The 25633-nt window shown below is 42.7% G+C and overlaps 1 protein-coding gene across 2 annotated transcripts; it reads right to left on the reverse strand.

Moving 5' to 3' along the window:
- Positions 1-1034: 1034 nt before the first annotated feature.
- On the reverse strand, positions 1035-19878 carry SYPL2 (synaptophysin like 2). 2 transcript variants are annotated; one of them, XM_044443440.1, is made up of 6 exons: positions 19632-19878; positions 19381-19452; positions 14773-14897; positions 9294-9498; positions 5740-5931; positions 1035-4446 (listed from the first exon to the last, which is right to left on the reverse strand). In XM_044443440.1, the coding sequence occupies exons 1-6, from the start codon at positions 19692-19694 to the stop codon at positions 4309-4311; spliced, it is 795 nt and encodes a 264-aa protein (XP_044299375.1). In that variant the 5' UTR covers positions 19695-19878; the 3' UTR covers positions 1035-4308. The 2 variants fall into 2 exon arrangements, with proteins under 2 accessions (XP_044299375.1, XP_044299385.1); XM_044443450.1 differs by having other exon boundaries at positions 1035-4504.
- Between the last annotated feature and the right edge of the window lie 5755 nt (positions 19879-25633).

The raw sequence follows: 25633 nt of genomic DNA on the forward strand, positions 1-25633 counted from the left end.
CCGGATTTCTCCAAAAAGCAAATGGGAAAAAGCAGTAGTATGTAGCAGTTCTGAATCTATCACATTTATGCCACAACTGGAAGAATTTGGCATCCGCGCTAGCACCTGTAAAGTTATTGAGGCTCCTGAAAATTTCTTGCCTGGACACAAGCCAACTTCTCTGGACAGATGTTTCATTCACCTGTAGCTCTGAAACTTGACCATAGCCTTGAGTTTAAAACAGCTCAACAGGAACGTCATGGACAGAACATTTTGGAGGGCTTTCATTCATAGGGGTCACTGTCAGTTGAAGATGAATTGATAGTACCTACGATTTCTCTCTTTCCTATTCTATATTCCGTGGGAGAGAGGTGTGGCACATGAATAAATGGGGCTAAGCCTATTTTTAATCAAATCAGCATATTTTTTGTGTTTTACTTTTTTAAAATTCAGTTTAATTTTGTTCCATGTTCTGCAGAATGTGAAGCTCTCGGTTGAAATTCCTCACTCAGCTGATCTTGGCTTTGTCTCCCCACTTTAAAAAAAATGGGCAGTATTCAGTAAGCATCCCTGCCAGTCACACAAATCTATTACAGCAATATTGGTCAGGCTTCTGAGCATATCTCACTTGTCCGCCCCTTCATTTTCTAATTCAAAGTACTGTAACAACTTGCTAAACAAGCTTGACTAAGGACCATGATTGCACATATACAGTCACTGTTCATACCACAGGCAATGGCAGGTCTACATTTTCACTTGCAAGTCTTTGGTGAAACTTGTTATTGCCCATTTGTACACAGCCTTACAAAATCAGGAATCATCTGGACGCCAGTCTCACGTGAGTATGGCTGTGATAGTTCAGTGTATACTATGCCCACAGGGGATAAAGGGCTTGAAGACACTATCCATGTTCAGCTGACGCCAGGCTGAGGATAGCTCTCATAGCAATACAATCCTTGACAAGGTAACAGCATCTTTTAACCTGGGCTAGACAGAGATCAAAGTGGAACAGAAACAGTGGGCAAGTGCAAAGAAAACCTGCCCAGAGCCAGCAATCCCTCGAGCAACTCTCGAGACACTTTATTAGAGCCACAATAACAATCACCGGGAGGGAGGGAAAGCATGCAACATACTGTCACTAGAAAGTGAATGGCTGAGATAGGACAGCGGTGACAGACCCCAGTGGCATTCAGTAGCAGGCTGTTGGTTTCTGCTCCTCTTTCCGTGGAAATTGTGGCTCTCTTTAAGGACAGAGCAGGTGAATTTTCTGGGTATATTCTCTTTACATATCACTAACCACACAATTGAACACTTGTATAAATGCCAGGCCTAGACCCTCCTCTCACCCCGATCAAAATAAACAAACAAAAAATAGGCCACAAAATACAACGTTAGCACAAGTCGAGGTTGGCCCTCCCCGTTCTTTCTGGTAGAGATTCTGCTTGTCCCCTTCCTCTGCTTGAAGTCTGCCTGTAGGGCTCTATTACATTGGAAGGTTGCATCATGCCTAATAAGCAGCTTGAAGTCTGCAGGTTAGTCATACAGGATGACTGTGGTTTCAACACAATGAGTACATCCAAAGAGGAGGAGAACCCGCATGGGTGTAGAACATCCTGCACCTGTTACTTGTTCAGGTGCTGTGTACAGGGGGAATGCCAAATGTAATGCTACTAGGCCAATTCTCTCTCTTTATGCAAATAAATACAGAGACAAGCACATTTGCAAGAATTTGGGCCATGTGGAAAACGACTTGCAGAATCACGATCAATGGTATGCACTTACCATTTCCTTTTTCATGCACTGTTCTGGCCAACTGAGCAACAACGATCCTGCAGCAGTCTATGCCTGCTTCTATTTGCACAGAACACTTCTGATGTTTGAAGCAACATTCCTGAAGCAGCCTGTGGCTCATGCGGAAAGGGCAGACCCTCAGCTGGTATGAAGTGGCAGCATTCAACTGCAACATTGATCTGAATTAGCTGAGGACCTTGGTCAAATCTTGAAGTCAGCATACAGAAGATACAGAAAACAGGCATGTATGCAAGGTTGGATGAAAGGTTCACATATTTAAAGAGGAGTGTCATGGAGGACTGAATTCAAGTGCCTCAGAGAATCATTGTAAGAATCCCTGTAACAAGCAGCCATGCAACACATTATAAGGCAAGGTGCCGCTTCCACAGTTTTGCAGAAGGAAAAAGAAAAAAACCCACTGTTTTTTAAATTAGCAGAAAAGATAATTCTTAAGGATAGTCTGGAAGTTTGAGGGAAACATCTTGCCTATTAACTAGGGAGTTCTCTTTTTTGTTTCCTCTTTCCCTTATGTTGCAGGATACGTGGACACTACACCAACACAAGAGTCACTCCATGCTTTCAGCCTTTGCAGTTTCACTGCAGAGATGTTACAGGCTGCCATAAAGGCAGGAATCAAAACTTAGGGCAAAAGAGACCAAGCTACAAAAGTACAAAAGGGATCTGCTTAACACAGAGGTCCCATCCCTAATTAAGCACCATTACATTTCTCCTTCTGTAAGAGATTTTTCCTCTCTGTCAGCAAGAAAAGGAGGAGGAGGAAATAAGAAATAGAACAAGACCAGACAAGGTCTGATGTGAAAGGTTTAATAAAGCAGAGAAAGAACTTGCACACCCACTTCCTGGAAAGCTATTTTCCCCCTCTAAGAAAAGTAAGGACAAATTTTGCCCCTCTAATATGGAAGCATGGGATTTAGGGATTTGGTGGAGCTTCTTCTCTGTAGGATTCAGAAACTGGGTGACAAGAGTTCAGAGAAAACTCACAGTCACGATTCAATCCCTTGCTTCTATCAACAGTGTGACTGGTAGAAGGAAAAAAAGTGAAAGTTAGTGCCCTTCTCCTGAATTACTTCCTTCACTATGTACTAAGCAAATTGTTTCTATGGTTAAGGAGATGCAGAGAAAATAGACAAAGTCATTATTTTCCCCACCTTATTTTCTGGTGGTCCCATCATCTGCTGGAGAGACATCTAGGGATCCTAGAAACTTCCTTAAAAATTCCCATGTTGTCTCACACCTCCATCAAATGATCTATAACGTTCTACAGCCACAGTGGAGTTTGAGGAGGTGCTGCTAGAAGACAGTGGCTTGTAAGTTCAGTGACAAACGATGCACACCACGAAGTTCAGGGATCAGCAGTTTCTATTAGCAGTAGTTCAAGAGCTAGTTTCAAGGTCACTAGCAACAAAGATTCTCAACCACATGGCACATTCGGTGGAACCCCATCCTACCTCTACACATTTTTCAACCTGGCAATGAACACTCTAGGCCTCTGGGGCTACAACCATCCTAGAAGCTCAGCATAATTTCTCAAGGAAGTCCACTCATAATGTTTTATTTAAAAGTAAAATAAAAGCTCAGGAAAATATGAAACAGGTGTCTAAGGTTTTCCTCTAAGGAGTGACAAAAATACTTCACTGACTCTACTTCTATGCAATGAAGGGTTTTCCTCTGCTCTCTGTATAAGACACAGTGTAGGGAAGAAAGGGTCATCAGCTGCTAAACAGCTCACACTGGCAGGAGTCAGCACTGGTATCTTGGCATAGACACTGTGCACATCTACCAGAAACAAAAGAGAAGGACCATCAGATCTTCACCATGTGAAGATGAACTAGCAACCTGATGGCAAACAGCATCATAAGGTTTCATCCAATTGAGATAAGGGGAGACAGCCAGAAAGAGAAAGAGAGAGAGAGAGAGATGTTTAGTATGTTCTTACTCCATGATGTGACACCTTTCCTTCCGTCCTTCCTTCCTTCCTTCCTTCCTTCCTTCCTTCCTTCCTTCCTTCCTTCCGGCTGATTTATCAAAAGTAAAAATATTCCCTTAATTTCTCTCCTCTATTTTTCTAAGCCAGCTGGTATTTTGCTGTTTCTCCTTTAATTATGACTGCAGAGTAGAAAGTGCACTTACTTTAAAAGGAACCTAGACACTCCAGGTTCTGTGGCACTAATGCCCAAATTCTCTCTCTGCTCCTATCCAATGCTGCCTGCTTTTTTTTCCCTTTGTAAACTGGTGAAAAGCTGCTGTGAAGAAACAATGCCGCACATCCTAAGACTGGTGACCGAAGTTACACTTTAGAACAACATACACGTGTATTTTGAAATAATTGAAATGAAGAAAAGTTGTGTTGTAACCATGTAGTCTGTATATCTAGGACTACAAGAGGACCTGTGATTTCAGCTGGAGGAAGGCATCCCATAACAGTCACAAAGGGAAGCAACCGTGACGGCTGGACAGCAGCAAAGATGGCAGAGAAGGCACATTTCCTGCCCTGCTGTGAATGGGATGAGCACGCTGTCAACACAAGGCACTGCCTGTTCCTGGAGGGGGAAAAGGAGGCTTCTGGAGTGAGGGGGAAGGTTCTTTATTGCTTATCAACAGTTCCTTGTTCAACAGAGCTTTCCTTGTTGGTGGTCTGTTCATGCCAAGGGGTCTCTTTAAAAACAAACCAGCAGTTTCCAGCCCACAGTATAAAGTTGACAAAACCAAACAGCTGAGAAAGGGGGGAGAGAGAGACAGAGAGAGAGACAGAGAGAGAGAGAGAGAGAGGTAGTTATTAAAGTACTTAGAGCCAAGAACTCTCAGCAGTCAAGCTCACGCAAGACCAGTCAAGATCCTCCTAAAGGCCCAATGTTGTTCTCCTTTTGTTCACATTGTCTCTGTATCACCAGAATAGCAACACGGCAAATTTCTTCCAGTTTGAACATATGTGTATGCACAGTGGCTGTGATCACCTATATTTCGGACTACAAGGGCTGAACTGAGGTTGAATATAAGGCAAAATAACGGGCCTTAAAAATACCCTGTTTGCCTGTTATCCAGCTGCTGCTCACCAGCTGCTCAAGTATGTAGTTACATCATCTCCAAATAGGTAGTATTACACTTTTAGGGCAACCTTCCCAACTCAGTGCTGGCTAGAAATGCTGGGATTTGAGATCCAACATGTCTGGAGGGCAGTGGGTGAGAGAAAGCTTTATTAGGGGAACTGCTATGCTTCCTGGTCTACAGTTTAAACCCACAACACTATATTAACCAGAACATGAGCTCTACAGAGTTTGGGCCCAGATTGTCTGAAGAATTGCCTTATGTCCCTAAGAACATTTCGTGCCTTTCGTGCCTTGGAATTAACCATGGAGGGCCTGCCTGCTGTCCCACCTTTTAGGACCTACTAAAAGCATTCCAGTACTTCCTTTTCATCAAAGATTGCCAAGGCAGTGCAGAATATAAAAAGTCAAGACACCTCAACCCAAAGAACTTAAAAAACAGAGCAGCACAATTTGGAACAATAAGAATGCTGGGTTCTTAGTGGTGGGTCCTAATATATCAAAGCCTCTCCTTACGGGTATATTTCAGTCCCTTCTGACTTGGCATTTAAAAAGCCCTTTTAAAAACTACCTGCAGCTTTAAAAAAAATACTGGCTGTGTTATATTTTGAAATGTACTATTTTTCTGTTTTTTTAATTTCAAAAGAGTTTTTTTTTCCAACTGAAAAGTTTTTAAAATAATGTTACATTATGTAATGTTGTATTTAAATTTTTGTTTGCTGCCCCAGGTGGCCTATAAATGTTAAAAAAACAACCAAACCAAATATTTATTTGCACTGGGAATCAGAAAATCTGGATCCTGGTCATCACTAGACTGGGTGGCTTTGGCCCAAATTTGACCCAGCCAAAGCCCCCCCAACTTCTCCCCAAACCTACATAGTTTTGCACCCCAGGCCATGCTTACCACAGAGATGTTAGCCAGGCCCATGGAAGGGGTGGCCCCAGCGTTGCACACAGCCTTCTTGAGCTGACACACTGACATGGCCGCAATGAGGCTGGAAGGCCGTGTGGCTCCTTTCACATCCGATAGGCCCTTGCCCCAAGCCGAAAATGCCACTAGCCAGAAAAAGGTAAATGAGACAGTCACACAGAAGTCCTGCAGGGAAGAGAAACAGAAAGGATCAGGTCTCAAAGAAGAACTGCAAAGGTCTCTTCAGACAGTTAAGAACATTTAGAAGCCACGCATAGATTTAGGACGTATGGCTGACAAAAGGGTTTGACAAAAGGCATTTGATCTCATTAAACTATTCTCAGTGTATACTGAATTTAAAGAAGCTTAACCAAAATTATTTATTAGTGGTGGTATATAAATGCAAAAAAGTAATAGAATTTCCAGGACTAATAATTCTAGAGATTTGGGGCTCAGTTAAGATGCCATTTTGGCTCATATATTATGGGTGTTCCCTGCTTTAAGAACCTTTTGGATTCATACTTTAAATATGATTGGGCAAGTAACAGTGGTGAGACTTAGGGTGGATCCATTAGTTAGCTTGTTTAATCATATAATAGATGTACCTACTATAAATCAGATTTTTCTTATTCAATTTTCGATATATTAACTGCAGCCAAGATTCTTTTGGCTGAATACTCAAAACTAGTCAACATTCCAAGTAGAAGAAAATCCGGATGCTCATAACTCTATGAGCTTAGAAAATTACAGGCATCCTATATATGCCAAAGAAAGAAGGCTGAGGTACTACCAGGACACTTTGCAGCCTGGCAGTGCCTGTCTCCTCCCCTGTCTGCCCCCCAGAATGCCTCCTGAACCCCATCAACCTGTGCGGTTCTTTCTGCACCAGGCTGAAGCTGTGGGGAGGATGCCCTGAGTGTAGACCAGCTATGAAGTCGGAGAACTTTTCCAGCTAGGAGGGTGGAGCGCTTGTACCTGGCTCTCCAAAGCAAAAATCCTATGGCCATCTAGCCTCTCCAGCCACCACAAGATTGCACTCTAAATTTGGAAGTAGTGGTATGGATAAATGGACTGATTTGGTATATAGAAGAAATTAGAATTGTTAGTCAATAAGGTGACTTTCATTTTTCTGTATTTTGAAATAATTCATTCCAATTGAATAGGTTGGGTTATTTGTTATTTTTAAAGAGTAGCTATTGGATTTGATGCTATACTATTGGTTGTACAAGTGTTGCTATTCATCTTCATTAAATGATTAAAAACACATATCAAAAAAGACCACAACCGTGCCATCTCAGAGCACAACTATTCTCTCTGTTCTATCTAAACCAGCAGGTTTTGCTGTATGCTGGGCTATCCCTTCGTCTTGTCTCCTGAGCTCTTTCCATAGTTACTTGTGTTCCAAAATATCCCTGTCCAAGTTTCAACAGTGATCCAATATGCTTTGGAAAGATATACAAGTGATATGGAGCCAGTGCAATTCAAGTGGCCATACGTGTCTCTCAAAAGAAAAGAATGGCTCTACATTTTAGCTCTACATTTAGATAGTTTGCAGTTAGCTTTTGCCTTCAGAGCTCTTCCTTATAATGGGGCCCAGAGATGGCAGCCTAGATGAGGGGCCTACAGATTTAGTACTTTAGTAAAAGCAGGAATGTCAGCAAGTACAACTTGCCATGTCCTAGGGCTCCAAGGACAAGATTCGTATATTGGATACAGCCCAGATCCACTCAACACATGATTTGGTTGTGAAAGTCAGCCCTTGATGTGAAGGGGCCCCAAGAGCAAACAGAATATAAAGAGTAAAGGACAGTACTTCTATTTGAATTAAGAATTGCCAGTAATCTCAAAAGCACTCTTGGATGAAACTGATTATCTGGACCCATTTCAGTCTGGCTTCAGACCCGGGTACGGTACTGAATCTGCCTTGGTTGCCCTGTACGATGACCTGTGCAGGGAGGAGGACAGGGGGAGTGCACCCCTGTTGGTTCTTCTGGACCTCTCAGTGGCTTTTGATACCATCAACCATGGTATCCTTCTGGATAGGCTAGTGGGACTGGGGGTCGGAGGCACTGCTTTGCAGTGGTTCCGCTCCTATCTCAATGGCCGATTCCAGAAGGTGGTGCTGGGGGACTATGGCTCTGCGCCATGGCAGCTATGCCATGGAGTACCGCAGGGATCCATTTTGTCCCCTTTGCTGTTTAACGTTTACATGAAACCGCTGGGAGAGGTCATCAGGAGGTGTGGGCTGAGGAATCATCAGTACACAGATGATACCCAGCTCTACCTCTCGTTCTCCACCAATCCAGGTGAGGCAGTGGCTGTGCTGAACGCCTGGCCGAGGTAATGGGCTGGATGAGGGCCAATAAACTGAAGCTAAATCCAGACAAGACAGAGGTCCTGTCGGTTGGCGGATCGGGCTTCGGAGAGGGTGAATTGAACCTAGTCCTGAATGGGGTTGCACTCCCTCTTAGGGACAAGGTCCACAGCTTGGGAGTGCTCCTCGACCCAGAGCTTTCACTGGAAGCTCAGGTGACAGTGGTGGCGAGGAGCGCTTTCTTTCAGCTTCAGCTGATCCATCAGCTGCGCCCCTACCTGGAGAACGACTACCTGGCGACAGTGACACACGAGTTGGTGACTTCCCGACTTGACTTCTGTAACGCGTTCTACGTGGGGCTACCCTTGAAGACGGTCCAGATACTTCAATTGGTTCAAAATAGAGCTGCCAGGCTGCTGACGGGGACTGGACGTTATGTTCACATGACTCCAGTCCTCCGTCAGCTTCACTGGCTTCCCATTGAAGTCCGGGCCCAATTCAAGGTGTTGGTGATGACTTATAAAGCCCTAAACAGCTTGGGTCCTGGTTACCTGAAGGAGCGCTTACGTCCATATATGCCCGCCCGCCCCTTGAGATCAGTGGAAGAGGCCCTTCTCCGGGAACCCTCCGTGAAGGAAATTAGGAGGGTAAGTACTCGGAGGAGGGCTTTCTCTGCAGTGGCGCCCAATCTACGGAATGTGCTCCCCAGAGAGGTCCGCCTGGCGCCATCGTTATTTGTTTTTTGGTGCCAGGCGAAGACCTTTTTATTCAAATGTTATTTTAATTGTTAATATTATTTATTCATTTTATTCTTTGGCCAGGGCAACTTAATTTATATCGTTAATTTATATTGTTTTATTGAATTCTATTTATTTATTGTTTGTGAGCCGCCCCGAGGCTTCGGCAAATGGGGTGGCATAGAAGTCCCCTAAATAAATAAAATAAATAAATGTTATATGTTTTAGCTTTTTTATTTTGCTTTAAAATTGTTACATTTTGAAAATATTTTATGGCATTTTATTATATTGCTTTATGAACTGTTGCACACTGCCCGGACAGCTTCAGATACTGGGCTGTATAGAAAAGAAATAAACAAAATAAACAAAATACACAGGTTTACAAATAATTGCTTTCATTTGTGCTTATGCCACGGCAAGTTTGCATGGGGCTGCAGCCTTAGACACGATTTTTTTGACTTGGGGCATAAACCTCAAAGAGCAAACTGAGAACTTACTGCAAAGGGTAGCCTCTTATTCTCTTTGTAGAGGGAGTGAAATCGTAGATACACTGCAAGAGCTGCCATGGTGTACAGGAAAGAAAAAACACCCAGAGTCACAAAGAACTCAGCAGGTGCTGAAAAGTCTCCCATGAGATGCAGTGTCCGTTTATTAGTAGATCCTTCAATACAGTCTGGCATATCAAATGGAACCTTGTACAACCTGGTCAAGGTCAAAAGGAGAGGGAAACAAACTGTTCAATATACTTAAAATATCTGAAACGGGGAGACACCTCTGACAAACAGAAATCTGGATAAAGAAAGATAACAGGATTTTAACCTAGCTGAAAGTGATTTAAGAACGGCATTGGGCAGTATCCAACACTGCTGGCCCATTTATGCTATTAATGTACCACTAGTGCAGCTCTCCTTTAGCAATACGCCAAGAGTATCAAAGGGTATGACAGGTTTCCGTAGAAAGCGCGTCACACCAGCTTGTGTGAATGGTGCACCACTAGGGGCCACTTGTGCTAGTGGTGTGCCAGCTGCATGTGGACTGGCAGTGTCACATATTATTTATTGTCCCATGGACTCCCATGAAGACACGCTTCTTTTGCGCCACCTCCAACCTCAGGCCAAACAGGTTTTGCAGGTTTCAAAAACAGTTTGATTAAAGTTGATAGTTAGATGAACATACACAGTTCCCCTTTCCACCCCGCCTCCCATTCCCTGAAAAACCCACCCTGATCCACCATCGGGCTCTAGACTTCGCTTTTTGCTCTGGAGAGAGCAGCTTGTGTCTCCACAATATGTCTGTTTCAAGGGCAGGGGAAAGACTGAGCCTTCCCCATCCATCCGTCTTTCACAGCAGAACTACTCTGAATGTGCATCCCTCTTTGGTGCCAATATTACTTGCACCAACCTAATATTTCTTGCACCAAAGAAATATTTGTAGAACATTTTCCCCTAAAATAAGAAGCCTCCTAAAAACAAGCCCCTCTTTTCCTAGTGCATACTCCAGTTTTCTATACAGGCAGGCTAGGTTTTTAAAGAATACTTACTGCCCAACTTGCTATCAAGAACAAGGATCTTAGATAGTTTATTACAGAGACAGCTATCTTGGCTACAGTGTTTGCACAGATTCACCTGTCTGGTGAATCCTAATGTCCAAACCCAGATTCTTGTGTGTTGCTCCTCAACAACTGAAGATTCATGCACTATGAACAAACTTTGGTTTACAATCCTGTCTTGTAAAGGATACAAGAAACCAAGAACTCCAGCTGGAACATCTTGGTAAGCTTTTGTTCTCTAGTTAGTTTAGCCACTCACACGAGGAGGAGCAAACAGGTTCTATGCGCCACCATGCCTCTCACACACAAATCCTGTGCAAATAAGGCCACTAATTCTGCTGAAACAGCTAACGTTTTGTAGGATCAGTTTTTCACCTTACACTGCAAGCTCCCCAGAGCAATTACTGTGATGTTGCACAGAAATGCAGCATTCAAATTATAGAAAAGATTAGCTTGCCCTATAGATTAGGGCTCTATAAAAGTATAACATACTGCATGAATCCCTCTGCAAAGAGTCCAGACATATCAAGTGAATGACAGAAATTGAAGAAATAATAGCTGCATGGATATAATTTTAGTCACAAAGAGCTATCACAGCTCTCCACCTAGCTGCTATCATGCTGTATAACACCAACAGTTCTCTACATATAAATAGCTTTCAGCCTCTTCCCACTAGCACCATTTGAACCAGCTTGGTATCAAAACCAGACATTCTGCAGTTGAGTCTCACTTCCAATATAAAACTGAGCATTTACCTGCTTGAAGGAGAAGGTTTTCCTCGCGTTGTAATCAAGAACTATAAAGCTAAATTTCAGAAGTATACCAGATCAAATCCTCTGCCAGTTATCTGAGACTATACTACTGTTTTTAATAAACCTGAGTCCACAGAAATCAGCTGAAAACTAAAAGGATGGCCAAACTTCAACTGAAAAATGTAAACACAATATGTGACTTCAACAGGGCATGTTTCCATTTGTGTTCCTACATTATCTTTTAATTAACTGTATGTTGAAAAGTTAATTTTCGGAAAAGTTAAATTCTGAGCTCACAGGCTACTGTTTAAAGCAGGAATCTAAGGACTTGTCCTGACCATAATTTAGTTAGCACCATCAAACTACACAGTGTTCCCTGCAAGGAAAATATGACCAGGAGGGAAAAGGTCAATAACCTCACAACTAAAAGGTTGCAGGCTGCTGTGATTTGATGAACCTATTATTGATGCCAAATAGCACAAGTGTGTCAAAGGACAGGAGCAAAGACCTCCTCTGTCTAAAAAGCTTCTGAACTCATATGCAAGAATTCATTATTTCAAAAGAATATGCACCAGATATTTTGTTTCAGGCTGCCACTGCCAGCGCCACAGCCACCCTTCCCAATTTGTTCTCCTTCTCGTCAAAGGCATTTCAATCGGCTTCACAGATATGCCTCTATTTATAGCTATCAGATGTTGGCAGGGAGGCAAAGATGCACAAAGATATAACCATGTTCACATCTTTCATACACTGAACATAAGATTGATTTCATTCCTACTTTGGTCTCATTTGTACACATCCAACAAGTCGCCAGTGTACCATGCCTTGACTTCTGTTGATATTTTGCTCTCCAGTAACGGTAATCGTCTCCTAATCTGGCATGCCATCAAGGACCTAGGAATGCCACCCACAATCTAGTGCAGCCTCTTATTTTTGGCAGTAACGTGTGCTGAAAGCTGCAAACATTTGTCTCCAGTGCACTGATCACTAAGACTTGAAGAGAGGCAAAAAGGGTGCAGCAAAAAACCAAAACAAAACACCCTTTTCTAACGTATTTGATCTGTTTCTGGGTCTCTTAACCGATGACAGATGTGACGGGTCAGGCGCTGCTTTTAAGTCTGCAACGAAGGACATTCTCCTTCCTCCCAAAGCAAGCCAGAGTGCCTTCAGAATTCACAGCTGCCCTGTGGGCCCCATGCACAGTTTGGCACTGGTGTGGGGAGGAGGAAAGGAAATGACCAGCACTGCAAGGGGGCTGTGCTATAATTCACTGCTTCAGATCCTTCCAGAGGACACATGGCTCCTCTCTCTTGGTCTGCTATTTTGAGTAGCGGTAATCAGTACAGGGACCTAGTTCTAGATCTAGGCCTTTTCTTAGATACTTGTACAGCTTGTTGTTTGGCATTGTACTGTACGTTATTGTTTTCGATATTTCTATATCTTTAGTTGCCACAATGGCAGTTTAATTCTTCACCTGTTTGTAATCCAGCAAGAGAACACTGGCTGTTGGGCTAATTTTAAAAAGATATAATAGACAAAAGCAAGCACTGAATTACTACTAAGCATTTGCTAAATTCTCTAGTGGAAGTGCCTTTACAAAGCTCTGTTCCTAACAGCTTATTAACTATATTACATATTATTAACTACTATATTATATATTATTAACTATTATCTTGCCTTGCCTTGCCTTGACGCTGTAAATGAAGTGAATGCCATTCCAAGTGTCATTTAAGAACATAAGAGGAGCCATGCTGGATCCGACCAAGGGGCCATGAAGTCCAGCATTCGGTTCGCACAATACCCAACCAGCTGCCCACAGCATCCCTCAAACAGGAGATAAATGCCACAGCAACCTCGTGCCCAAGTTTCCCAGCCACTGGTATATGTTGCCACACTGCCCTTGGCAGAGGGACTCCCTGGGAGTTTTCAGTGTCTTGTTGGAGGGGAAAGATGTTTGCCAGGTGACAAAAACAGAAGAGATCTTCCCAATGGGAAATCAAGAAAAGCTTAAATAGGAGAACATATTTGTACAAACATATTGCTCTGAAATTAAACCATGTGGATTAGTGTTGGCTAATATGATCTACAGATCATAAGAACTACATGTCAGTGCATTCCCTACGTGTAAGTCATCCCACACAATGTGAAAAGAATTTTCTCCTACTGGTTCTCTTCTTCATGCCTTGTATTTGAAACATTTATCTAAACTGCCAATGTGGTTGAGTACAGACTTTGTCAAAATCATAAATTCAGGAAAGGGAACTAAATATGTACAAATCTATAGCAACAGGAGTTTAAATATTTACCACAGATGGCAGCTGAAACTTATTGATCTAAGACAGGCGGACAATTTGTGGCCCTCCAGATGTTTTGGCCTAAAATTCCCAGCAGCTCTAGCTAACATAGCCAATGGTATTGAGTGATGTGAACTGTAGGCCAAAACATCTGGAGGGTCACTATCTGCCCACCCCTGCTCTGAGAGACGGACTTCTTCCCTACATTTCCTTGTGGCCTTTAGGTTCCACTGTACCTCTGGAAGATAGTATCTGTTCAGCCAGTGATGCTTACAGAGCTAAGGATGCACTCCTAAGCAAGTTTAGATGAGAGAAAGGCCAACAATTCCTCGCATCTCACAGCCAGCTATGACAGGACTTGTAGGCCTTTTTTCAATCTGAACTTGCACAGGGTTTCACCTTAATAGTGTCTGAAATGCAAACAGCTCCTTTGTCAGGTCATCCTAAATGTTTCATTTTAAAAGACACTCCTCCTTTTAAGTTACAAGGAACTGATATGCGCTACATCTACCATCTTTTGTACATATTTATCAAATGACTGCTTCACCAGTTGTCAGTTTTCTTTTTTTCTAGCTTCTGAACAATGGCTGATAGCTCATATTACAGCAAAAAAGAGCCTGCCTCTTAGCTGAACTATATTCCTCTGTGACAATTTTCCTAAACTTCTTTGTGCTAGAAGGTAGTGGAGGAATCCACAAAACCCAATAACTGCTCCATGAACCCAAGAGACTTTGATCTTGATCAGCATATCTTCCTACTGCATGGCAACCATTTCTGAAACTAAAAGTTCTTGAAGCTATGTTTGCGTGTATATGTGTTTGCTATTTCAGTGAGAAATCCTACTAAGCATGTCTGAGCCCTCTGACATGCCTAAGGAGTTCCCTGGATCTCAGCCAGTACAAGGAAGATTCCAGCAGCCACTCACTCCAGTATGCGATATAGTTGTTCCATCCCTAAATCAAGTATATTTTGAGTCAAGAGTTAAATACTTTGGGTCAGTATTATAGGAATGTCTTGAAAAACAATGTACAGTAAAGAGCGCTCTAAGAAAATAGCACACAGCACCGAAAAAGTTTCATTTAAATATATTTTAAATAAGATTGCCAAACAGAAGCACACTCAAATGTTAGAAACAGAACTGTTGCCTTTTTTTACTAAATTAAAAGATATTGGTTATATCAGCTTTCACCAACCTGGTGTCCTCCATAAGCTTGGAAATGCAATTCCCATCATTCTGAGCCAGCACGGCCAATGGTTAGGAATGCTGGGAGTTATTCTCAAAAACACCTGAAGGGCATCCAGTTGTGGGAACACTGAGCCAAATGTCCAGCTAAATGTCCAGGTACTGCCTAAGTTAGCACTCAGCAAGATTCCCATTTACCTGTAAGGATATCCAAACTGCACAATGATAGCAGTCGTCTCACCAGGGTCTGCAGTACATTTCACAGTAGCCCCTGTTTCTGCACTGAAAGAACCACAGGCTCCAAAGGCAAAAATGGCAAACAGCTGGAGAAAAAAGCAAAGGAGTTTAGAACTAAATGTGTTCCAGTTGGTAGCAAATGGTGGTATAGACACTCCATGCAAGACTATTAGCTGGCTTCACCAACTGATAAGAACTACAGCCTCAGAAATTATGCACAATCACCAGATTTAACCAGGAATCATAAAGGCTCAGCAATGCATTAATAAGGTCATTTTGCATGCAAGCCATAATAGTGATGCACAAATCCGGCAGATTAAATAAATAAATAGAAAATCACATGCCAAGTGCCTTTTCCAGGTCCCACTATTTTATTCTGAATAAAACACCCGCAACGAAACCTTTTGTTGTTGTCTTAAAAAACGGCTTGCCACTTAATTTTCCTGAGTTTGAAAAATGAATGCCAATTATTTTTCCATTATCAGGGGTAACCTCAGGACCACCTCTCAACTATGAGAGAAAATGCATCAAATAAAAGGGCACTCTGGAGATTCTTCCCCTCTGCAACAAATGAGGCAATGCTGGGACTTTTATATAGAATAAAGAACTGTTGAAACTCAAGAATTCATTCAGTTCTTTGATCCATTGGAAAGACAACTGAAAGAGGCCAACTTACATCAAAGCATAGGGCAAAGTTCAGTTGTCCACAGATTAAAATCGTTTTTAGCCTTAGTACAAGTACCCCAAAGCTGCATTGAATTAATCCCAAATCAAATGTCCAAAACTCTCCATCTCTCTAAAGGTTATTCCACTTCAGCACATGATCTGACCAAGAACTCTGCAATCAGCCAAACCCAACAAGAAGTGCAGGGACTCAGGAATGATAGGTAAATAAACACAGATGAACTTCAATCTAGACTCACTAAACTTTGTTTCATCATTACTGCATACACTTTGGATTACCTGACTTTGCACAATTTAAGAAAAACAAGAAAGGGCTGAACAAAAAAGCAATTAATACATTAGAGAATGAGGCAACCTTAAAATGGCCTGTTCTGATTCACACAAGGCACCTTTACAGCAGGCATCTCAGGCACCAAAAGCCCCCTACAAGCAGTATCCAGAGAGTTTTTCTAGCTACCACAATAACCACAAACACAAAATAAGGTAACTTTGCCTATTGGGTGGTACAGAAATACAGTAAATCAGTAATAAATAAATAAGAGGTTTGCCAGACTAACAGAGATCAGCATTAGGTTCAACTTCAGTATAACCACATACTGACAGAGCAGCTATGTAGGACTAAACAGGCCCCCTAAGCTGCTTTCAGCAGTATATCAGACGAAGGGACAACAGAAAGAGCCAGCTCTGGACCAGGGACTAGCTCTACCTTTGCTATTTCAGTGCTGCTTTGACACTTGGATAGCACAAAACAACGGGTCCACTCATAGCTAACCTATTAGAATCAGAGGTTCTAATAGAATATGCCACTGGATACAGTTCTTATAACAATTAGATTGGAAAGGTAGGCAAGGGAAGAAGCTTTAGCACAAGTAACTGCTTGCAACATTATAGCTAAAAAATGTTGGAACTGGCAGTCCAAATAAAAGTGCAGAAAAAAGAAACAAAAACTACATGGATAATGCATATAAATAAAGTAGGGGTTATGGCCACAGCTAATCTTACTACAATCAAAATGAAAGTAATTGTTTATGTTATCATTATTACTACAAGATGATAACATAAACAATTAATCCACTCTGCAAAATCATGACTTCTTTTTACGGAGAGGTTTCTATACAAGGCATTTATTACACACTTGTGATTTCTCACTGTTTGTGGGTGCTTCAAATGATACCATCCTCCTCCAGGGCCTCTCCTGCACTTTGCAACAATTTCTGCTTTCTGTGTTTTTAATTTAGAAATGGAGCTACGAAAAAGTTCATATATTTATTGTAATACTACTATATCACACCACTTGTGGTTGTGTTATAGAACATATAGCAAGGTGGAAGAAACCCGCCCTCCCCCAGAAAAGTGTGCATGTGTGTGTGAGAGAGAATGAGGCAGACAGAGAGAAAGAAAGGAACCAGTCTTAATCCCAAAAAGAACCCAGAAAAGCAGGGCCGTCTTAATACATGGGCCTGATGGGCACTTGCCCGTGGGCCCCATACTAATCTGTGCATGTTAACCCTTGGAAAATTTCCAAAATTAACAGTAGTTGTAGTTGTTGTAGAGGCCCCAGTATACTGCTTTGCCTGGGGCCCATAATGCTGTTAAGACAGCCCTGCAGAAGAGAAGACTCCTCTTACATAGAGGAGGTCTCACTCATTCCTATGCCCTAACTAACCAGAGGCCCTCATCTGGTGCAGGATGTCCAGCTATATTTACAACACCAGCAGTCTGCCATTCTACACTGCTAGAAAAAATGATCAGACCATCAAGCCATAAGGCTCTTCCTATGGCATTATCATTAGCCAGTCAAGTCACCTGACTCCTCTCTCATGAACTATGGAATCCTGGCTAGGCTTTAGGCAGTCTGCTAATGATAGTACCATCGCTGTCAAAGTATTCACTATCTTTGAAGGCTGGAAAACACTCAACAAGCTAAAAGTTCAAGCATCACTACCTGATCTTTCAAAAAGCTGAGGAGCATCAGTCTCAATACATGCCTGATACAATATACACTTGAACTGTACACCCTTAGAGACAAATCTGTAGAATTGTGAGCAGGGGACCACAAAATGCCAGTACACGCAAGCTTTTACACCGGAAAGGAAATGCTGTGTTAGAGCAACATACCATCATAATTTTCCCGTCACTACACAGATGGCTTGGAGTAGCCATGCACCACAACAAATGTTTCACAATGCTCATGATAAGTAAACATGCAAAAAGAGATCTGAACATGGCACAGGACAATGGAAACTACTTTTTAAATCATGCCCCTTCAGTAGTTATTCTTGCTAGAATCAAACATTCTCATTGATTCTACCGGAATTTATATTAAAAGATTTCAAAACATAGGTCAAGACCCAGAGCCTATGGGGTTAATGTTTTCTGTACATTTTACTAAAAGGTCAGCAGTGGAAGTTGCTTTCTGTTTGGCAAACACAGAAACGTTGGCCTATTCCCCCAGTGAAAATCTTAGGGGTGATTTATGCAACCATTGTATCACCAAGAGGAACCTAGGCTAAAATCTAAAATGATCTGAAACGTTTCTAGATGGCAACGGAACAGAATGTAAAATATGAAGTGTGGTTTATCGGAAGTGAAACAGCTATATATGCCAACAGTCTGGTGGTAAAACTGAATAACTAAGACAGAAATATTTCCTGTCTGAGATGGCATGAACAATCTAGCAATGATTCACAGAAGGCCAATACATTGTGTAGTTAACTTGCCGTTTTTATGATGCATTCATTGTTCCTGTGACCCTTGGCTTTAACTGGCCAATCCATTCACACAGTCCTCATGAAATGCTAGTAGGCCTTGATGCATCTGTCTGCAGATTAGTGTCTTAAAGCAATGCAGCATGTACAGTTAAGTGGCCTACTTGCATTATCTTACGGTGCCCAACATTAGTAATGTGTTCACACAGAAGCCTAAACCCACTGAAGCCTGCTGCACAGCCCTGTGAAATGGATGTCATCTCAGCTGTGTTCTTTACATACATACTTCAAGTCTCTTCATTCTTCCAAAGTTTTGAAGTACGGGGTTTGCTTTGTGCAGCTGCACAAATCTAAGTCTCTAAATGCATATCCCCTGAGAGATACCATCTGCTTTTGAAAGAGTTTCTTCCTCTCTAAAGAACTGTCACATCTTGCAGACATCAGCAAAAGGCAGTGTCAGTGCTGGTACAACACTTTACCACAGTGCAACAGGATTAACATCACAGTACAGCTCCCAGCGCCTTTTTTCAGAAGTGAAGATGTGGGCTTGCTTCCTTTTAAGAAGAATAGGGTGCATTCACGTCTAATGTAGCTCATTATTTTCTCCTCCTTGCCATCAAAATTGCTTTCCTAACTTTTCCGATGGGCAGAATTTTTTCTCCAATGGGGATTTTCACAGCAGCCAACTACTTGTAGGCACATCCCCATGGGCAATACAGAGAAAGCTTAGCACTGGAGCCTCTCCACACTTGCCGGGGACTAAATACGTCCAGGGTTTCTAATCTCCCCTCGGGAAGCCGGAGTAGAGAGAGAATTCGTGAGCTCAGAGACAAGTTAAGGCGCGGTATGTGCAGGATCAGAGCTCCAGAAAGGTTAAGCCCGCCGGAGTGAAATGTGAGCGCTGCTAACGCCAGCGCCGTACATACCCCAGCCCCAAACCCTAGACTCCTTGTACATAGAAGGGCTGCCTGAGCGGGCACTGCCTGCCTCCTCCACGGTGCTCGGGGGCCACGGCCAGAGAGTCAGCCCAATCAACCCGCAAACCCCATGTGGCTCCCGCAACTTCCAGAGCAGCATCCGTGCGCGTTGCTGGGCGGGATCGCCGTGCCGCAGCCCAGCCCCGCCGATTCTGAAAGAGAGCGCGCCTGCAAAAGGCGGCCCGGGACGGCGAACTTACCCACTCCAGCACCTTAATGAATCCCAGGGGCTCCTCCAGGCGGCCCCAACGCAGCCCCAAAAGCAGCTGGGCCTGGCAAGGAAAGCAAAACGGAGGGAGGGGGAGAAACAAGGACAGGGGAGAGGTCAGGTCAGCAGGAAGGAAAGGCAAAAGAAAGTCTGGGCGGCTGGCGAGCGGGGCCGGAGGGAGGCACCACAAGGCGAGGGGGTCGGGGAGCGAGGAGGAGAAGCCAGAAGCGAAAGCGGTCCTACCACCGGGTTGCGGGACTCCTTGTCTCCCCGCGCCGCCGCCGTCTGGGCGCTGGGCTCCGACATGCTCGGTGGGGCGCCGGTCGCTCTCGCCGCGTCCGCGGTCCGGGGGAGCGCGCCTTCCTCGCTTCTCCGGCGCGTGGGCGGAGGCGGGCTGGTCCAGGCGAGGCAAGCCGGCGGCGGCGGCTCCCTCCTCCACGGAGCTGCGGGGGGAAAAGCCCCGTCGGAACTCCTGTCAAACTCGCAAGGGAAAGTGAGCGCGTCACGTGTCAGCGGGCCCGGGGCTCGCGCACATGGGGCTGCGCTCCACGAGCCGGGCGGGAGGGGGCGGGCCGCGGCGTGGCACCGCCCCCTGCCGGCGGCTCCGCCTCCGCTTAGAAGGGGCGGGCGGCTGGGCCGGCGGCGCCGCTTCGGTCCCGATCCTTCCTTAGCGTGCGCGCGGCTTGCATGCGGGCACGGATCCGGATCCGAGCGCCCTGCAGAGAGCCTCTGGACTTAGGCGGAAAACTGGGAGCGCACCTGGAGGCGCGTGCACGGAATGTTGCAAGCTCGAGCCATCTGGAGGGGGCCGTGGAAGAGCTGTGAGGCTTTTGAAACGAACGAACTCCGTGAAATCGGTGATGAGATGCTGTTTCATGAAATCGAAATGCATATTGCGATTAGGATTAAAAGGAAGGCTACTTTTCAGAAGAAAAGTTTAACAAAATTTTTTGCCGCTGCATGTTTGAAAAGGGCAATAAAACCTAAGAAACTATTGTTCTTCTATAGAAATGGTTCCAAATAATTGTCTGGGTCGCTTCATTTGCTTACTGACATACGCGTTTGCCTTCCCCTCTTTAATGGAAGGCAAGCGCCTATTGTTCCCTGTCAAACGTTGGCCACACACACACGTTTCAGGAGAAAATATAGAATTATCTTTTGTTCTGTATTATATATTGAACACCATCAGTGTGCACAGCCCTTTACAAAACACAAGAAGACACATTCCTGCTTGGAGCACTTTCCAAGCTAAAATATTCTCTTCCACCCACTTGCACCCCACAATTAACCTGTGCATGTTCCACATATACACAGAAACATACACATATTGTCTTGGGAATAATTTGGTATATCTTTCTGCTGGAGCCTAGCAGGATAGCCTTTGTTCTGTTTTGAAGTTTTATCCATTCTTTTCTTGTTGGTATTTTTAAATCTGTGTTGTTCCATAAATCATCCTGAATCTGATTTGGCTAGGATAATATTTCTAGATAAATGAAGCAATCATGCCTCCCATCATACCAAAATATTCACAAGACTTCAATCCTTATAGACTTCCTCTTCTCAAAGTAACTGTGAAATGTTAAATTGACTGTAAAGTTGAGCAACCCTATGCGCAATTACCTGGGAGTAAATCACATCAAACACAGTAGGACTTCTGCATAAATATAAAGTTGTACTGTATGTGCTAAATGTTAAAAGCAGTGTATGTTTAACAATTATTTCGGTTCATTGCCAGACTCCTAATGTAGAGTGCTCTGCCTAGGCATTAAGTAAGCAAGCATGTGGCAGCCATAGTGGATCAAGACTACTAAGCAAAGGTTGGAGAGGTTTAGCTCTTTCGGCACAGTCATTTTTGCCCCCAGATTTGCCCCCATCTTACCCACAGTTCCACCCTGTTTTATCTCCTCCACTGAGTGCTGCACTGGTAGAACTGAGATGTTCTGTCAGCACACCTTCCATGGGAACATCCTATCTTGTTTTCTGCTGGTGAAATGGAGCTTCTACTATATGACAGAGTCCCTTATTCAGTGCTTCTTGAGTACAGGATTATGCACTAAAGGGATTTTCAGCAATTGTCAGAATCATTAAAACTAGGCAATGTTCAGCTCCTAACAGAGTTGAAAAAACTGTTCACAGGAAAAATATTTCAGTTTCTTAAAGTTCAGTACTGCCCAGGAATGATGGCCTTCTCAATGAAGGGGGATTTGGAGCCACAACTGAAAAGTCCTTGCTCCTGTCTTGTTGATATAACATCACAGGGAGTTAGCCCTCAAAGCACGACCATGCCTGATTATCCCTATAAGCTGGGAGCTCCTATGTGGAAAGGTAGACAATGGATAATGTGGGACCTTGTCCACTGAAGGCTTTAATAGTTAAAACCAGCAGTATGAATTATGGCTGGAAGGTAATTTATACACCATACAAGTCCCTCAAAATAGGCAAGCTATTGTATTTTCTGCTAGTTGTAAGTTCTAACACTTTGCAACAACCTCGTATACCAGCCTCATGATACGTATCTATGCAGCCATGCTGTAGACAACGAGACCCTTAAGTTTATTGAACACCTTTAGAGACCTGACTTTCATCTTGAATTTGTGGCTCTGAATATTAACTTTACTGCTGTTTTTAATATTTTTAATTTCCTTAGGGCACAAGCTTATGCATCTTAAGTCTATAAAAAGCCTAAATCCTGCCTGGGGCATGATGAGAATTGTAGGACTTCTTTTCTGTCTAAAGATGCATAGGATTGTGTCTTAATCTTTGGTGTTTTGTTAGAGAGATATTTTCATTGTTGTATATACTGAGTTGGTTATTTTATCAGGTGGGTCTTTGTAAATGGCCCCAATGGCATTTGCCACCTGGGTGGTATATAAATGTAATAATAAATAAATAAATATAACATAAAAGGAACAATGTGTTTTTGGAGGCACAAAATGTTAACCGTTGAGTGCTTGGAAAACAGGGCTCCTTTGCAATGGAAATGTAGCAGAAGGAGAGGACAGGCAGCCCCTTCTTGGTTGTGGCACACCTGGAAGTGAGAACTCTCTCCCAAAGAAAGCTCACCTGGCACTGAATATGATGTCTTTTAGTGCAAGGCTTCTTGACTTCTTTGCCCGTGCCCTTCAAATAACTGACTGTCATGTATGTTAACCAACTATTTTACCTTTTTGTTGCTAACGTATATTGCTTTCTAAAATATTTTCCTTAATGTTTATTGTAATTATTGTGGCTGTGGTTTTAGAAGTCTTATTACTCACTAAGGGAAGCTTCTCAGCTGAAAAGACAAAAATCTAAGGGTGATCTTTGCCACACCTTCACACCCTGCATTTAATCTAGACAGATGGAGGGAAGGACAGTGGGATGCCTTTTAGATACACCACAAACATTTGGCCTTAGCTGCTCCCTTTCCTGTCCTCATTTGCCCAGCATACCCCTTTTCCTCTTCTCCGAGACTGATTTAAGACTCTGGAAAAGCAGCTGAGGCAGCTTTTTCCATGGGGCAAGGGAGGTGGGGCAAGAACTCAGCCTTTGGAGCCCCTGCATGAGGCTGCAGGGCATTGCAACTGAGATTCCAAATGATCCTATGAGCACTCAGAAAATGTGGGGAAGCCATAACTTTGCGCTCTAAAGAAGCAAATAATAAACAGAAAACAAAACAAGTTACCTCTGCACAATAGATGGAAGGCTAATGTGCATTTGCCATTAAGATGAAGTTATAAGCAATTTGAGTTTGAAACATAGTAAGAGGTTAAGTGGGAATGTGTGCCACCACACCATGCTGGTAGAGGCCTTGAATATGGTAGGCACATCTGGATACATTGCTGCATCCTCTCTGTGTTCACTTTCATGTTCATCATTGCACATCTGGTGTATAATGCAGTAGCAGAGATAAAAATCAATGCATTTTTAAATAAAAATGAAGTTTTAAATCAGATTTTTTACTTAAACTGGATTTTTAAAATAAAATGCTTTTTGAAGAAAAGTTTATCTAAATATAGTTTTCTATTAAGATACATTATAGTCCAAGTTCATCATGAAATAAGGATTCATTTTTAATTATGTAGTATGAGGCTGTATATTTATGCAATCTTTAATTGTTTTGGTAAATTGATTCCATTAATCCATTCACAATGTCATGCTTTTCCAGAGGTTTCTGCAAGATTATTGGACCTTTTTTTTTCTATGTAAGAGATATTATCACAAATACTTGGTTTTACAGTTCTCAAAACTTTGAATTTGTGTCTGCAGAGATCACATGCCTCTTCTTCACAGCAAAATATGTTATAAACAAATATACAGAATTGAAAAAAAGGCCTTGATCCCATTGTTCCTTTGCAAATCAATGAACACAGAATCAACCACTTAACCTCCTAAGTGCTAAGTTTCAAAAAAAAAAACCCCAAAGAATAGAAGAAGATTGTTGTGAGTGGAATAGGTCTGTCCAAGAGGCAAGGTGTGAGGAGCGAGGGGCAAGCAGTAAAAATCAAAGTGGAATCTTTTGAGCAGAATACTTCACAAGTCTTCAGATCTTTTTGTGTATAGCCTTAGGTTTATCATCTTACGCTTTACCTGGAAGAGAAAAGCTATAATGGCAGCAGGTCGTAAGAGACCCAATTTGGGTATATTTTAATGAAGATCTTCTACTTACGGGTGAGGCATGCATTGATGCAAATTATATAGAAAACCTAGTCCATCTAGTCTTACTGACTAGTGATTTAAATCAAATCCACCCTGAACAGGCACCACAGTCCCAATGGTCGGATGTGGGCATGCAGCTGGAAAGACCACATCACACAGAGATTGTTTGTTATATTATGTTTATCTTGAGCCAGGGAGGGGATCGGTATGCCAAAGCCTCTCTGTGTGCATGGATCATGCTTGACTGAGGTGGCTGAGCATTCAATTATCACAACTCTTTTAGCCAACAGCTCCATGCCACTGAAAAAGAAGCTCTGAAGCCCTGCGCCCCCTCTTATCTCAGTGCCAGTGAGATATACTCCTCACATAAAGCTCTTTACATGAAAGCACAATGCTTATGTGCAGCTTCCTGACATGAATTTAATTTGTACCCAATATACTTGTGTTTGGCTAAATTAGTGTCATTTGTCTTTCCAGGATTGTCACTTTTTTGGGGGGGGGGGTAGGTATTCTGAACAGTTGTGCCTGTTTTACAAGTGAACTAGAGTTTGCTAATAAAATGAAATGAGAATGAATGCATATTTTGACTCTGATGCAATGGCTCATGCCATCTAACTGTGAAAACATGCATTCCAAGCATGTTGATATTTAGTTTTCCCAAAGACTTTCACAGAGCATGTCATCAGTTTCACAATGTTGCTGTGAATCCTCAATCATTTTTAAAGCCAAGTACACCTGCTTTTCCCCTCCCAAATATTAGAGGGTTTTCCAGGAGGCCTAAATGAATAAACAGTAACAGCAATAATAACATCTGGACTTTTATAGAAGAAAGTCTGGAATAGGGATACTTACCTACATTGTTCATCTTTACACAAGCTTGATAGATTTTGCAAAAACATAAGAAAGATACAGGAAGATGTTCAAAATTTAGCATATGCGAATGAAGCCACCAGGGCTCCCTTGTCGTTTAGCAGGAGCCAATCAGGCTGCCAATATGATCTCTCTTCAAGTGGAGTTAATTATTTTCTCCCTGGTACCAGCTCATGTTTATTCTATTAATAATATAGCAACCTAAGGACAGAATTTGATTCATTGGTTTGCTTGGGCCTCCTTTCAGAGGTATGATGCTGCTCCCAATTTCCAAAGTGACAGCCTCTCCAAAGTGCTCAAGAGGTACAGAGGCTGTCACTGCTTCACTGCATTTTTAAAAATATGCCACAAATTCATGATTTTTTTTTCAAATTTATACCAATTATTTTATTTTGGTCAGTAACTTGGAGCTGCACAAGTATGCAAATCTGACTACTTGAAATATGAGGCATTGCCTTATCAATGTCCTGAGAAGTACCTACTGTCAAAGCAAGCACCATCCACGGTCCTTGACAAAGCTATGCTTCAAATACACTACTTTGTTTTCACTTGATAGCTGTCAAATGGTAAGCTGTCAAGCACAAACCCAAGCTGGAAAAAGAACTGGAGCTCAATTATCATTTTAAAGTGCGGTAACTATGATCACAGCCATTATTTTGTGGGGCAAAGTGAGAGTAAAAGAGGAATTTTATAGGGGAAGACTATTTTACTTCTAGATCTTTTATCCCTCACCCTTG

The sequence above is a fragment of the Varanus komodoensis genome, unplaced genomic scaffold, assembly GCF_004798865.1.
Source record: "Varanus komodoensis strain SLA01 unplaced genomic scaffold, ASM479886v1 scaffold1, whole genome shotgun sequence".
Lineage (NCBI taxonomy): Eukaryota > Metazoa > Chordata > Lepidosauria > Squamata > Varanidae > Varanus > Varanus komodoensis.